The sequence below is a fragment of the Rattus norvegicus genome, chromosome 13 (genome assembly GCF_036323735.1).
Source record: "Rattus norvegicus strain BN/NHsdMcwi chromosome 13, GRCr8, whole genome shotgun sequence".
Taxonomy (NCBI): Eukaryota; Metazoa; Chordata; class Mammalia; order Rodentia; family Muridae; genus Rattus; species Rattus norvegicus.
Window position 1 is genome coordinate 97095607 of NC_086031.1, and position 13813 is coordinate 97109419.

General features: G+C 50.5%; 1 protein-coding gene across 4 annotated transcripts in view; it reads left to right on the forward strand.

The window, feature by feature from the left end:
• Susd4 (sushi domain containing 4) overlaps positions 1–13813 on the forward strand; it is a 126553-nt gene extending 112740 nt beyond the window's left edge. For 2 of the 4 annotated variants that reach the window (XM_063272171.1, XM_063272172.1), the window contains exons 6-9: positions 5976–6174; positions 7350–7494; positions 11087–11469; positions 12489–13813. In XM_063272171.1, the coding sequence (XP_063128241.1) occupies positions 5976–6174; positions 7350–7494; positions 11087–11469; positions 12489–12517 (756 nt within the window). In that variant the 3' untranslated portion in view covers positions 12518–13813. The remainder of the gene's footprint in view (positions 1–5975; positions 6175–7349; positions 7495–11086; positions 11470–12488) is intronic. The other 2 variants (XM_039090566.2, NM_001105982.1) reach the window with 2 other exon arrangements.

Sequence of the window (13813 nt, forward strand, 5' to 3'; positions counted from 1 at the left end):
GGGGACACAATGGCCACAATGACAGTTTCAACTAGGACAGGCCTGCAGATCTCCTGAGGAAGTTGAAGGATTCTGTAGCTATCTACCTGAAACCATAGCCCTTTACAAAGCTATCAAGATGATACAGTAGACTGCCTGAAGGTGAGGTCAACGCAGAGAATCATGGGTCTTCTCCCATCATGCCTTCTCTTCAAGGTCAGATTATGGCTTTAGAACCAACCTCTTTGCTTCCTACCCCTAGGCCCATCTACAATGTCTCCTTGGCCTCCCTAACTTCATTGTGAGTGTGTCTCACCAAGGCCTTTCTCTAACACAAAATTTGTGATTCAGTATCTTAGGGCATGGCTGGAGTCTGCACTTCTAGACTCCTAGCTCATCCAAAGCGGCTTGCTGATCTGTGTTCCCCGTAGTAAGAGCTTAGTGAAAGGTCAAGACCAGACCAGATACCATGGCGATGTAGTTCACACACGAGCTCTGCTGAAGATGCTAAGCCTGCAGCCGGCAGTTGGTGAGTGGAGGGAGATCGGTCTTCCCCAAGTCTCTACCACAACTGCACAGAGCAGGGCATCTTAACTTGGATTGCCCATTAGAATCACTCGGGGAGCTCTTAAGAGCTCGCCAAGGCCAAGGCCCAGCCCTGACCAATTAGGCAGAGTTCCCTGAGTGATTCTAATGTGCAGTCTGGGCTGAGGAACCACTGGCGTAAGGCATTAAAACGCCGTTCAAATACAGCTTCTAATACAGCAGTCAGAGCACACGCTGGCTGCAGTAACAGCAGTGAACGCATTAAGAAGGTTCAACGTGCTACTTCACATAGCAGGACGAGTGTCTGTTACTTACATCTCATGCCAAGTGTAAGGTAAAGCAGAGCTGTGAGAAAGTTCCCAAGGGCGGGTTATGGTGCAAACAAAGCAGAAGTTGGTATCGTGGTGCATTGTGTTGGTCAGTCAGTGCCGCCTCTTCTCACAAGGTCCATAAGTGCCACTGTCTTATAGCTTCAGATCCCTCTGGGAAATCACTCCTGTCCTAGAAAATATGGAAGAGACTCATGGGTCTAGCCTGGACTCATGGGTCTAGCCTGGACTCATGGTACCAGTTGCTGTGTGTTACTTCTGATAGTCACAGCCCATTGACTAGACCCTAGACATACACAGAGCCATAGGCAATGTAGGCTAGAGGAATACTCAGAAATAAGAGAGCAGTGTGGCTGGTGATGAGCAGCAAACAGCCTCTTCCACTAACCATGAGGGGTCGACACAGCTACGTGACCTAAGCTCTTTCCTGTGTGAAGAGCATGTGGACTGTGTAAGCCTTTAGAACAAGTGAGAAAGAAATGATCAGTGAACATGTCTAAGCTCATGGCCTGGAAGAATTTTAAAACACTGGAGAGCAGAGGCTATAATGTTCTGCGCTCGCACCCCTCCTGCTTCTGTGACTATTCACGAGGAGCCCAGACTGTTTTCTTTTTTCTTTTCTTTTTTTTTTCTTTCTTTTCTTCGGATCTGGGGACTGAACCCAGGGCTTTGCGCTTGCTAGGCAAGCGCTCTACCAGTGAGCTAAATTCCCAACCCCGCCCAGGCTGTTTTCAAAGCTCATCATCCTCTTTTGCACGGATTGAAATACATAAATGGTTCAAGGACTGTGATCAGTGATACACAACCCTCAGACTTGACTCAGAAACTAGGAGTCTACAGAGCAGTCTGTCCATCTCTCTACCGCCCTGGCCTTGGAGCTACTGGACCTGTGCCTAGATCCAGTTCCGCCTCCAGAGCAAGTGCCCTGCTAATGAGTGATCCATCCCCTCTCCTCACACCATCCTCCTCCATCCCCTCTCCTCACAGCATCCTCCTCCAGTCCCTCTCTTCTTCACAGCCGTCCTCCTCCATCCCTCTCCTCTTCACAACCATCCTCCTCCATCCCTCTCCTCTTCACAGCCATTCTCCTCCATCCCTCTACCTGCATCACCCGTCGTCCACCATGCTGGACCACTCCCAGCAACATACTCCAGCCACAAACAAGGCCCAGAACTCCGATGAGGTCCTCCTCCTTGACCCTCCAGCCACCCCATTTGCTGCCTGTCTGCCACAGACTACTTCCCCACACCATTGACTCCACTCTCTCCAAATGGGTTTAGTTCTACCACCAAGTCTCAAGGTGCTTTCCATGTAGCCACACCCAGGGCCATCCTTCCCTTCCTAACCCAGGGCCACGCTTCTCTTCCTAACCCACACCCACGCTTCTCTTCCTAACCCACGCTATACTCTCTCTTCTCAGCTCATAGGTGTGTCCTTTGTGTGGAGCATGCAGTGGGGTTGGGGGATGGGGGAGCGGTCAGGACTAGCACTGTAAGTTACCCTTAATTGGAACTTTCTTTGGCCAGTGTTTGGGGAGGGGACCGCCATTGCTGGCATCCCTGGTGAAGCAGAGAGTAGAGAGTCCCCATGCAGTCAGCAGAGTTCCTTCTTGATCCTAAAGTCTCCAGCAGCTTCACCTGGAACCAGGCTGTGGGTCTCGATCCTAACCATGAAAACAAGCCACTGGTGTGAACCTCTCATTAGCTCCTTGCTCAGAGCCCTCACCCCGTGTAATCCTTGTTAAACCCTTGTGGGTGGGTGTCATTTCTCTTGCTTGAATGAATCAAGCAGAATAGTGCCTAACTCATTCTGAGTGCCCAGCACGGTCCTAACACCCAAACCGGACAGGGATGCTTTATGAAATCCAAAATAAAATGTCAGCAAATTGAATCCAACAATGCACAGAAAAGCATTCACTATAGTAAATGGGATTTTTCACCAGACTCGGGATGGATTGTCTAAGTAGAGAAACGTGTGTGTAGTGTACAGAATGCACAAAGGGCCCAGGAAGGCTGTGGGTGTTACTGTTGTACTCTATCCAAGGAGGGGAGAGAGAGGTGTGGTGCACAGTGAGGACAGACCTCATCAGCACGGAAAAGAATTGCCCGGGGAGTTCCCAAGTGGCAGGCTGGGGAGAGGAGTGGTCCCCACTTGGGGAACTGAGGTGTGATAGCAGACCTTCAGATTGCCTATCCGGCCACTAGTGTCCAGCACGAGCAGACTGTGACCTCTGGCCTCTGACTCTTAACTCCTATCCTCTGTCCCACCCAGCCCACCTCTGTCGAGTTCTGCGAGTGACTGATAGAAAGCTAGTCTGCAGCCATTAGGCAGGCAGGTATGTCCCCCGCTCTGCAAGGAGACGTCACCCTCTGTCCGGCAAATGGCAAATAAGGAGTAGAGCGGTGACACCGGGAGACTGTAGCTAAGATCCATCCCTGCTGAGCCTCAGCAGAGCCTTGCTTGGGTTCTTCCGGGACACGCAGGCCGCAATCCTCTGGAAAGTAGTAACTGCCGGTGATCTTCTCTAAAGTGGAAGGAAATGCTTTAAAAACTAGAGTTGCACAGGACCCACCCTTGGTTCTCACCACCCACAGCTCTTGCTGGTAGCTGAGGGGTCTCTGAGTCAGGGGCGGAAGGGGTGTTGAGCTGAAGCTGTGGTGCAGAGCCGCATGGTGTCTCTAGAATACGTGACTCCACACAGGTGCTCCACTCGGGGCACTGGAAGCAGGCTGAGCCTGGATCACTGTGTGGGCAAGTGCATCTGTCAGTCTGTCTGCCTCCTAGGAAGGCTGTGAGGAAGATGCAGAGTGTCCTGGTGAGGCAGTGTTAGGTGATAGTGAGAGTCCTTTGAGCCCCATGTCAGGATTTTGAAATAAGCTTTACATTTATAACTCTTCTGATATGAATGTATGTATGCGTGTATGTATGAATGTATGAATGTATATATGTATGTATGTAATGTGTGAATGTATGTATGTAATTTATGTATGTGTGTATGTTTGTGGGGATGCATAAATGCATGCATGTGTGCATGCGTGCAAGCCAGAGTTGTCATTCCTCAGGATGACTACACAAAGGAGGAGCCCATTCCGTTGCATCTCTGGTGTTCTCAGAGGTGTGATTATGGATTCCCTCTCTCTGTCCTTCCTGGTCACCAGCCATCTTTCTTACCTCCTGAGCACCCATGGACGCTCTGGACAGAGCCCTTCGTGGAAACAGAAATAGCAATGCATCATACCATGGTGTAGGCAGTGCAGAGGAGGGTATGTGCCAGCCAAGGGGACACTCCCAGGCAGCAGACAGCTCCTTAGTGTTAAAGTCAGAACTCAGACTCTGACTTTTCCAATGCCTACCTGGAGGGTCCTCTCAGAAGCCACCATTGAACTGCGCACAACTTGGGCCTCAGATCCACCTCTGGGCCCTTCCCTGTACATGCTCTGTTCCAGCTGGGATCCCTCCCACAGACCTCACTTCCTAGAGTCCCTGCAGGACACTGCTTCCAGTGTCCCCCTCACTCTCTCTCTGCCCTGGAGGCAGTTGCTTTGGCTCCTGCTTCTCTATGACCAACCTCTGCTGTTCCACTTCTCCCAGGACCCAACAACCCTTTCTTCCAGCCAACCAGGAGTGGCAGTGTCCTGCTATTTATAACCTTTGCCATTTCTCTACTTCCTTATTGAGTTCCCTTGATGCCCAGGTCCTGCCCAGCCCCACTGAACCACTAGTACAGAGTGGCCCTGAACCTTAGCAGCATTCCTAAGTACACCCCCCCCCAGACGCTCCTGGATTTCATGGGGATGCTGGGATAAGAAGGACTGGCTTGGGGTCATCGACTGCTGAGTTATTCTGCCCGAGTTCAGTTCTGTACCCATGTTTAGCAAGTCTCAGTGACTTCTCCTACACCTGCCTCTTCCCTCAGCTTGTTCCCTCATCTACAAGAGAGCTGGAAAGATATATACCGCACTGTTCTTTGCAGGATTAGAGATAGGGGCACATCTTGGGGAACCTCCATCAGGGACCCGTCTTGCCATCCAGCTTGAGGAACACACACCGAAGGTTGTTGTACCCCCATATGCTCTCTGAAAACTTTGGCCAATTTGAGGTGTGGTGAATAGTGCCAGGGGGTTCTGCCTGTATTTGGTTACTCCGAGGAAGAGTCGTAAAAGTTGACTCTCTTTTGGACTTGTCTGTCTTGGGTTTTAGCCTTTTTAATGGTTTCCGCTGTGTGGCCTGAATGCCATGCATTGGTAGCTTGGTTGTTTCCTGAAGGGTCTGAGTGATGAGCTGTTTAGAGACCTTTGCATCCTGAGATGGATAAACAAGAAGCTCCACTAAAACTATCCAATGTCAGAAATGTAGCCAGATCTACATTTGCAGCTCAGGTGTGATCTCAAGGTAGGAGACCGGAAACTACCCTTTCCCCTAACATCGTACAGCATGGCTCAGAAAACCCTCAACCATCATCAAGAACAGAATAAAGACGAAGGAAGAGACCAGGGCTTACTGAGGGTTCAGTGACTCGCTTAAGGTCACACAGTGTGTTAACAGAAGAAAGCCTAGGACTTCAGGCTTTTAGTTCATATTCCCATTACACCTGTGTGTGAGGGGCCAAGGCGAAGTCTGCAAACAGAAGAGAATCCCTACCTGCTTGTCACTGACCAAACCCCAGCAGGACATGAGGGTGAGGTGGGACAACAGATCCCCAATTTAAACAGTTCCAGGTGACCGCTTTGGTAAACAGAAGCAGACTTGGCACCACTGGGCCATTGGGTAAAGATTTTGTCCATAAATACCTTGATTTCATTTACTAGGTTATCTGGCATATAATAGCATACATTATTAATAGAGTAGCTGAATACTGTCTACTGTACAGGCATAAGCTTCTCGTTGTAAGAGGAGCCTCTTTTACTATGTGCTTTACAACATATGACATTCGTGCTCAGAATATCCTAGCAGGCTTCCACTGACCTTCTGTGGAAATATAGGCTGTCGCTGGCCTGTTCCTTAATCTGGTGTTCTAAGCGTAAGTACATCCTGAAGCAGCTGTGGTTGGCCATGCCTGTATTATGTCTGGATGACTCGTGCATGGAACCTGTGGTTCTGAAACTTTTATTCTCCCCAACTGCCCAAGTTTGTCCACTACCTCCTATGGTGAGTCACGGAGATTTCATCTGCCACCCGAGGCCTTGTGAGCGCTACAACCATGGGACTGTGGTGGAATTCTACTGTGATCCCGGCTACAGCCTCACCAGTGACTACAAGTACATCACCTGCCAGTATGGAGAGTGGTTTCCTTCCTACCAAGTCTACTGCATCAAATCAGGTAAGACTGGAGGCCGCGTCCTTAGGTCCTCCGAGGGCAGCCTTCAAGCTGTGGTCAGACTATGTCCTGAATGGTATCCACTCCCACCCTGTCACGAGCCTCAGGACCAGGCTGTAGAAAGTGACCATTGTGGATACAGGTGGCCTCTGTGAAGGGATTTCAGGCCTGGTACAGAGGGTCAGAAATACTTCTAAAGTGAGTCATAGCCCTGGTACCCTGGAGAAATTCAGCTTCTGCAACTTCTCAAAGCCTCGGTACCACCCGCTGGTATGCAGCCCCATAGGTGTAACCAGAAATATGCACATGGAGCCTGAATGGTGCATGACCTCACTCTCCTCTCCCAATATGATTGTGGGTAAGAACTGACCTCACACAAGTGGAGAGACTGTATACCGGCTCCACTGCCTCAGAATAGATAATATAAGATGGCAAGCCGTCTTTGCCACCGGTTCCAGCATGCCTAGAAAGCGGCCCCATGAAGGAGACCTGGTACCAGCATACACCCTTCTTCTGTTCTTCTGATTCCTGCCCACTCTCTCAAGCGTTTTCCAAACCACAGCCAGGGCTACTGCCCCAATCAGCACTGGTGGTTGAATGCTGCTCTTCTGGGTTCGGAAGTATAATGCTGTGTATCTGAAGGCAAGTAGATGTCATGTGAGCCAGCAAGAGGAGAGGCACTGAGCCTAAGAGAATAACCACTGAGTGGGATCATGGGATGGGATGTGTTGGGAGCAAAAGGAAGAAAATCTACAGCCATGTACCCTTAGTCTTGAATGCCCTTGCGTATCCATCCTTCACCCGAGAACAGAGAACAGTGCTTTGGGCCATGTCAGAACAGACCCAGAACAGGGCCGAAGGACAACTTTCACTCTCTTCCTAAGAAGCAGTTACATCACTGCTTTGTCCTTCGCCGTGTCCTCCTCCTCAGGCTGCAACATGAACATGCAAGTCTACAGCCACCGTAGTGTCTACATGTATATCACCTGCCAGTATGTCTCCAACTCAGAAGGACCCATGCTAGAGATAGGTTTTAGCATTGTGTGGGTCCTAACATGACTTAACCAGCTGTACTGGAGGTAGGGTGTGTCTCTTGAGTCCCAGGAAGTACCTCATGTACCAGATGACCAGGAAAGGGACATGCACCTCATGCCTGGCTCTGTTATCTCTTATGACAGAACAAACGTGGCCCAGTACCCACGAGACCCTCCTGACCACATGGAAGATCGTGGCATTCACAGCCACCAGTGTGCTGCTGGTGTTACTGCTCGTCATCCTGGCCAGGATGTTCCAGACCAAGTTCAAGGCCCACTTCCCCCCCAGGTCAGTGCATCACAGAGCACAGATGAAGGTAGAGCTTAAGGATGGCCTCTCAGGGAGAAAGCACTATGGTGGAGACAGACCCCTCAGTTCGTTAGAGCACGGGACTCTAAATTCCAAGTTCATGGGTTCATGCCCCACGTTGGGCGCCAACTTGTTGTAGTAAATCTCTAATCCAAATATGCCTATGCAAAAATACACAACTTGGTTATAATATTTATAAGTCGTATGCCTAGACTGGGGAGATTCACCACTACACTAATTTATTCCCAACTATGAGATCCCTTGCTACTCATGGCTTCTCCAGGCCATGTGGCCCTGCTCTTCCTTCCATCTTCTTCCTTTCTTGTTCCCTACTCTTCCCTCACTCTCTAAAAATCCAGATCCACCTTCCCCTTCCACTGCCAATCACAGGCTCTAGCCTCTATTTGACCAGTTAAAATGGAGAGAAGGTCCACATGAAATCACATGAGTATGTGATCCAATTGTTGTCATTGGCACAGCTCCTCTTGAGGAAGCAGAATTAACATCAGAATACAGACAGCACCAGGGCAACTCATAATACATCCCTGCTTCCCTGGGCAGACCGTTCTGAAGCAGGCACTGGGGGGAACTGGAGAAGGGAACCAGGCCAAGGATACAAGTTGTGCACACCCCATCAGGAGCACCTCCCATCTTGGTCTACCTGCTGTGGCCCTAAAAGATGACTTGTTACATACCTGGGGAGGAAAAGGTCAGAGATGTGTCATAGCAGAAGTCAGCTAATTGGATAGGAAGCTTCTGGAAGGAGAACAGACCAGAGTGAGAAACCAGAGAAGACCTGGGAGGGGATATGGGTCTTTGGAAGGTGACTTTCGTTCCTCCTCAGCTGCATGAGAGGGCTCTGGTTGGTGTCCTCCTCATGCCAGAGCTTTCCTTACAACTGAGCCTTGTCACCTCACTGCTAAGTCAGTCATCCTCCCATCCGTGAGTTGCCCTCACCATGGAACCTAGTCATCAGAACAAGGAATTTGAGGTTCCTGAGAAAAGGACAATTGTTTGGGCCTTCAAGAAGGAGGAGCCAACTACTCTGTTCCCTCCAACACAACTCTGTCTCCCTCACATCCCAGGAGTGTGGAGAGGGACAGAAGTGACAGCTTCCCTAAGTCCCCACATTGTTGTGGTAGATATTAAAAAATGGCTAAACCTTTTATCCCATGCTAGCTCTGGCACCTGTAGGGCCACATGGCACTGCGGGGTATCTTTATCTCAGAGGTTCCATGCTGCCCCCAACTACTCTCTGACCTAAGCAGTCCACGGGCTGTTCCAGCATGACACCTTGCCATGCTGGTCTCTAGTGTTAGTTCCAGCACTGGTGGATCATATGGAACTAACCATCATTTATCTCTGGTTAGTATCTCTTCTGGTGGTTCTCTGCTAGCCGTGAACTCTCTAGTTCCAGATACCCAGTAAAATCAGGGCTCTAGAAGTCTAGCATGAGCTGGCCTATCGCAGCTCCCTGCCATGCACTCTGCACACGTTCCCCACAACTGCCCCCTCGTAGTCAAAGTATAAACTCCCAACTGCCCAGTGAAATCAGGACTCAATAAACTGCAATTTAGTAATCAGATTTATATGTTAAGTTCTCAATCCAATACATCCACACAATAAACTCATCACCAATTGGTAAAGATATAAACCACCCACCTAGATAAGGTAAATTGACCTATAGAAATCCATCCCTTAAGAAATATTCATAACAACCTGTATCTGTGTAGAGATGCATGGTGAGGATCCTTTACGTCTGCCTCCATGTTGCTTCTCCTCCTTTCTGCCTCTCCCTCTCCTTCTAAAACCTCTGCTCCCGCCTCCCTTCCTTCTCATCCAATGACAGGCCTCGTTTTATCTTGTGTCTGCTCTCACCTGCATGACCATCAACCTACACCCACTCCAGGACAGCCTCATCTCAATTTAGTGCTCCCAATCCTGGCAGCAGAAACATCACAGGTCAGACCCAGCAGGCACGAGCGCTGGGTGTGGGAGGCACTTATGTCCTCTCCAGGCCCTGAGGCTTGTCGGCACCTCCCCGGTAGTATCTCCAAGCCTTTGCTGAGAACCTTTCATTCTCAAACCATCTGCTCTCTGGGTCCTCGGCATTATTATTTATTAATCAGGGGACCGTGTTCTATCACTAAGCAATTATAGTTTCTCAAGAAGGCCAAAGGATCACAGAGAAAAAGCTAGACTACACAGCTGTGATTTATGGTGCATTAGACTTTCAAACGGCCCCCAAGCCATCTTTTTTTTATATATAGTATGCTCAGAAGAGTTTTCCAAGATATAGACTACTAGGGTGTTTTTTGAAATCTTCTCAAGCCTCACTTGATTCTCCTACAATGGCCTCGAGTTGTTTAGGGGAAATGGCGTCATCTGTGCAAACAGAATATGTGGTACTCAGGGGCATGCCAAGGATAGATGGCAGTGTTCTCCGGGTCCCAGGTGTTTGAGATCCAAGTATATCAAAGTCACATAACATGGTTTGAGCTGTGCAGAGGGGAATGTGGCCTGAGCATGAGTCGTTAGGGTGAGAAAGGAGATGAAGGTATCAGCCTGCTCTGGCCTGACATTTTGAAAGCAGGGAGCAAGAAGGAAGTCGTGAGTGAGCCAGAGAGGCTAACGGGAGACCATGGACTGGGCAGAGGAGAGTGAGCATCCAGACACATTAGCATCTCCAGGTTGGAAGCATGCTCTCCCTGCTTCCTGCCTCCCACCTTCTAGGGAGTGCAGGCCTCGGTCCTCTCTTAATTTCTCTGTTATCCTCTCTCTGTGGAGCAGAGAGTCAGTTGCCCTAACACCTATGCTGTTGCAAGATGTTTCAAATAGCCACAGGCTTGAAGCTGTCCCTTTCATGTCAGCGAACACTGTAGGCCAGTGCCACCCCTCCCCCACAAATGCCACGTCCAGACATTGCGTGTGCCCTCCCAGAAGCACTCGGAGTTTTGAGCACCATTACAGCCGAACAGATCACTTCCTCTCCCTGCTGTGTTATTTCTCTGGCCGCATCTTCCAAGTTCAGTTCCCCAACAGAAAGAGTCAAGCTCTAAGCTACTTAACTGCTCTGGCCTCTTCTGGGGCCAGGAGCTGTGTATGGGATCCACGGGGACGAGAGGACCTGCCAGGTTGGTAGCCTGGCTCCCCCAAAACTTTCACAGCAACTGTGCAGGTCCGGCCTGGTCCACGGTGCTGCACTGGGTCTGGGGTGGCCATGAACTGAGTATTTGGAATAGCACAGTCGGAGATGGGAATTAATAGCTCACCTTTTCTGTGCTCTGTTGTACTTTGTCTACCTCTCTGAAAATGGGTGGGGGTGGTTTTTTGTTTTGTTTTTACAGAGAAGCAGCCTAGTAAGTGCAGACTGACTGTCCTCTCTGGGCACTTAGTGTCTGTCCGTCCTCAGAATGGAGATGGATCGACAGAAAACCTCTCTGCAGAAATGGACCATGCATGCCCCACAGCACACCTGCCAGGGACTTGGGAGGAGAGGCTGTTTCTCCACGCTGCCTCATTCCTGGGGGCCTGTAGACCCTGACGTGTCTCCATTGCTTCCTCTGCACAGGGGTCCTCCCAGGAGTTCCAGCAGTGACCCTGACTTCGTGGTAGTGGACGGAGTGCCTGTCATGCTCCCGACCTACGATGAGGCTGTGAATGGCAGCTCGAGTGCCTTAGGCCCCGGGTACCTGGCCTCCGTGGGCCAGGGCTGTCCTTTACCTGTGGATGACCAGAGCCCTCCAGCCTACCCCGGCTCCGGGGACACGGACACAGGCCCTGGGGAGTCAGAAACCTGTGACAGTACCTCGGGCTCCTCCGAGATGCTCCAGAGTCTATATTCACCCCCGATGTGCCAAGGGGGCAGCCGCCCTGCCCCAGACACCCCTGACACGATTTCAAGCACAGCAGGGGAGGTAGCATCCACAAGCCCAGGCATCGACATTGCAGATGGTAAGCATTCCCAAAGCCAAGGCTAGTGTCTCAGGACGGGGTCAAGGCTGTGGGCCTGCTTCTTATCCAGTGGGCATTGCTTCTCATTCTCTCTGCTTATAGGGCTACCAGCAGGCCAGCTGTGACAAAGAATGACCAGTATTCTGTGAGGAATGAGCCCAGGAATAGGAATTTCATGAGGCCCCCAAAGGGAACCAAGCCATGGAGTTAAAGCCTTAAGAACACCTATCATATGGGATGGAGGGTACCTTCCTGTCCTTTAATTGAATAGGGCCTGGAGGTGGCATTTGGGAACAGTATCACACACAGGCAGAGCTGTGTTCCAAGTCCCAGCACGCCTGCTAAGACTGACTTAAGGAATCTGGTTCTTCAATGTCGCTGTGCACATTGGGCCCCACCTTCCCACTGTGGCCCTGAGGAAGGCTGGTACAGTGGAGAACTGCTGCCAGCCTCACTTGTGGAGTGACACATCCCCACCCGACCCCAGAGAAGTGATATGTGCCCCGAGGTCGCTTTACCCATGTGCATCGAAAGGTTCATCTGTCATGGGGAAGACCGTGGCTCATGAGTAAGTGAAGTGTGTCTGAGTCATCAGGGCACCACTTCCTAGGGAGGGAAGCCCAGCATGGCTCTGTAAAGTGTGGCCCCAGTACGCAGCAGAAACAGGGCAGAAACAGGCCCGCTGGCCCCTCAGAGCGCCCTTCCTGGGCTCCACCCTGCCTCTCTGCGCTTGAAATGGTAGCAGTTTGGCCTAAGCAACTATGAGGGCTTGTGGTGAAAGTTTAACATTATCCTTTTTATGAGCTGGATATAAAATCACAAATTGCTCTCTAGCAGATAGACGGTGTATGGGGTGGGGAGAAGGGACGCGGTTTTATTTGACCTTTAATGGATGTATGGAACTTAACGTTTTCCTTTCTTCGCTGATTTCTAGGATGGAGCTGTTTTAACGAGGCTCGTAACTCCAAACCATGTAGCTTTCAGTCCGACTAAGCAAATAACCATCTCTTGCTTTCCAGAGATCCCACTCATGGAAGAGGATCCCTAGTCTGGTAACATCCTGCTAACCCCACTGTCCCCTTTGGGGGAAAGAGCCTTGAACCTTGGAGAGAGGCCACAGGAGGACAGAGCTTGGGCACAAGGGGGTGCTTTTAATCTATCTACACGAGGACGGTGATTCATACCACACAACTCCAGCAGGACTGTGGGTCTGGCCGACAGCAATGGCGGTGCTTTCAAATGAGACTCAAGGGTTTATCATGACCTGCAGGGAACAGAGGGCAGAGGGGACTCTCTCAGCCTCACCCCCCATGACAGAGCTGAGTGTCTCTTGCTACGAAGCGTGAGACAGTGCCACACACATCCTGGCGAGTCACATATCCTGTTGCTTCTGTTAACAGCAGTCCCTGCTCCTCCAAAAGCATGCCATATTGTATAAATCTGCTTCTAAACTCTGCTTTGAACTGTCTAGGGACTTTAGATCTGGACAGGTCGGCATCTGTAAAAAGCCCGTGTTGACCTGCAAACCCAGGAGCAGATCCTCTCTTTGCCCTTACTCGGAAGGGACGGGCTCCCACAGCTGATCAAAGCAGAAGGAAGTGGCAGTTTGACAGAGAAAGGAAAGGAAAAGCCACCTCTGCTTTCTGGAAATGTCTTCATGCCAAGCCCCCATGCTCTGCGCTGCCCTCTGGTGACATGCATCGGTGCCTGTGTCCATGGTCTGGCAGTGGACCTGTGGCGTGGGGTAGACCAGTGACTTTACACGTGGGGAGAACGAGTTCAGATGCATCTTGTGGTGGACCAAGTAACCTGGTCGTGTTTGGTTTGGGCATTGGGCAGACCCCACTCACATTTATCTGCTCATGCCGTCCTACGTGGGCCATTGCTGTCCCATTGTTCTGACCCTAAAACCTAACCGTTCACTTATTTTCCAAAAAGGCAAGTTTCTGTGAACACATTCTGCGTTTGGAGGAGGACGAAAGCATAAGCAGGATCTTTCATGACCATCCCTCAGCCCCTCAGCTCTATTTCATCCCGCTAAGTCCAAAGGCTGGCCTCCCAGCCCCGAGTCACCCTGCCTGCCTGCTATCCCAAGTTTCTAGGAGGGTCTCATGGCACCCACTGGGTGTTGTGCCTAAGCAATCCATCGGTTTTTTTGAAGAAGCGTCTCTCCGAACACACGTCGGTCCATGGTGTCGTTTCCATCCCTCCTCTGGGTTGTAAACAAATACAACCAAACTCTCATCCATTAAAATCACTGTGCTGGTAGAGCACCGGGGGGCTGGAGGCTCGATCGAATCCCGCTTTCTCTCAACACAGACCGATTAAAAATTAAAAAAGAAAA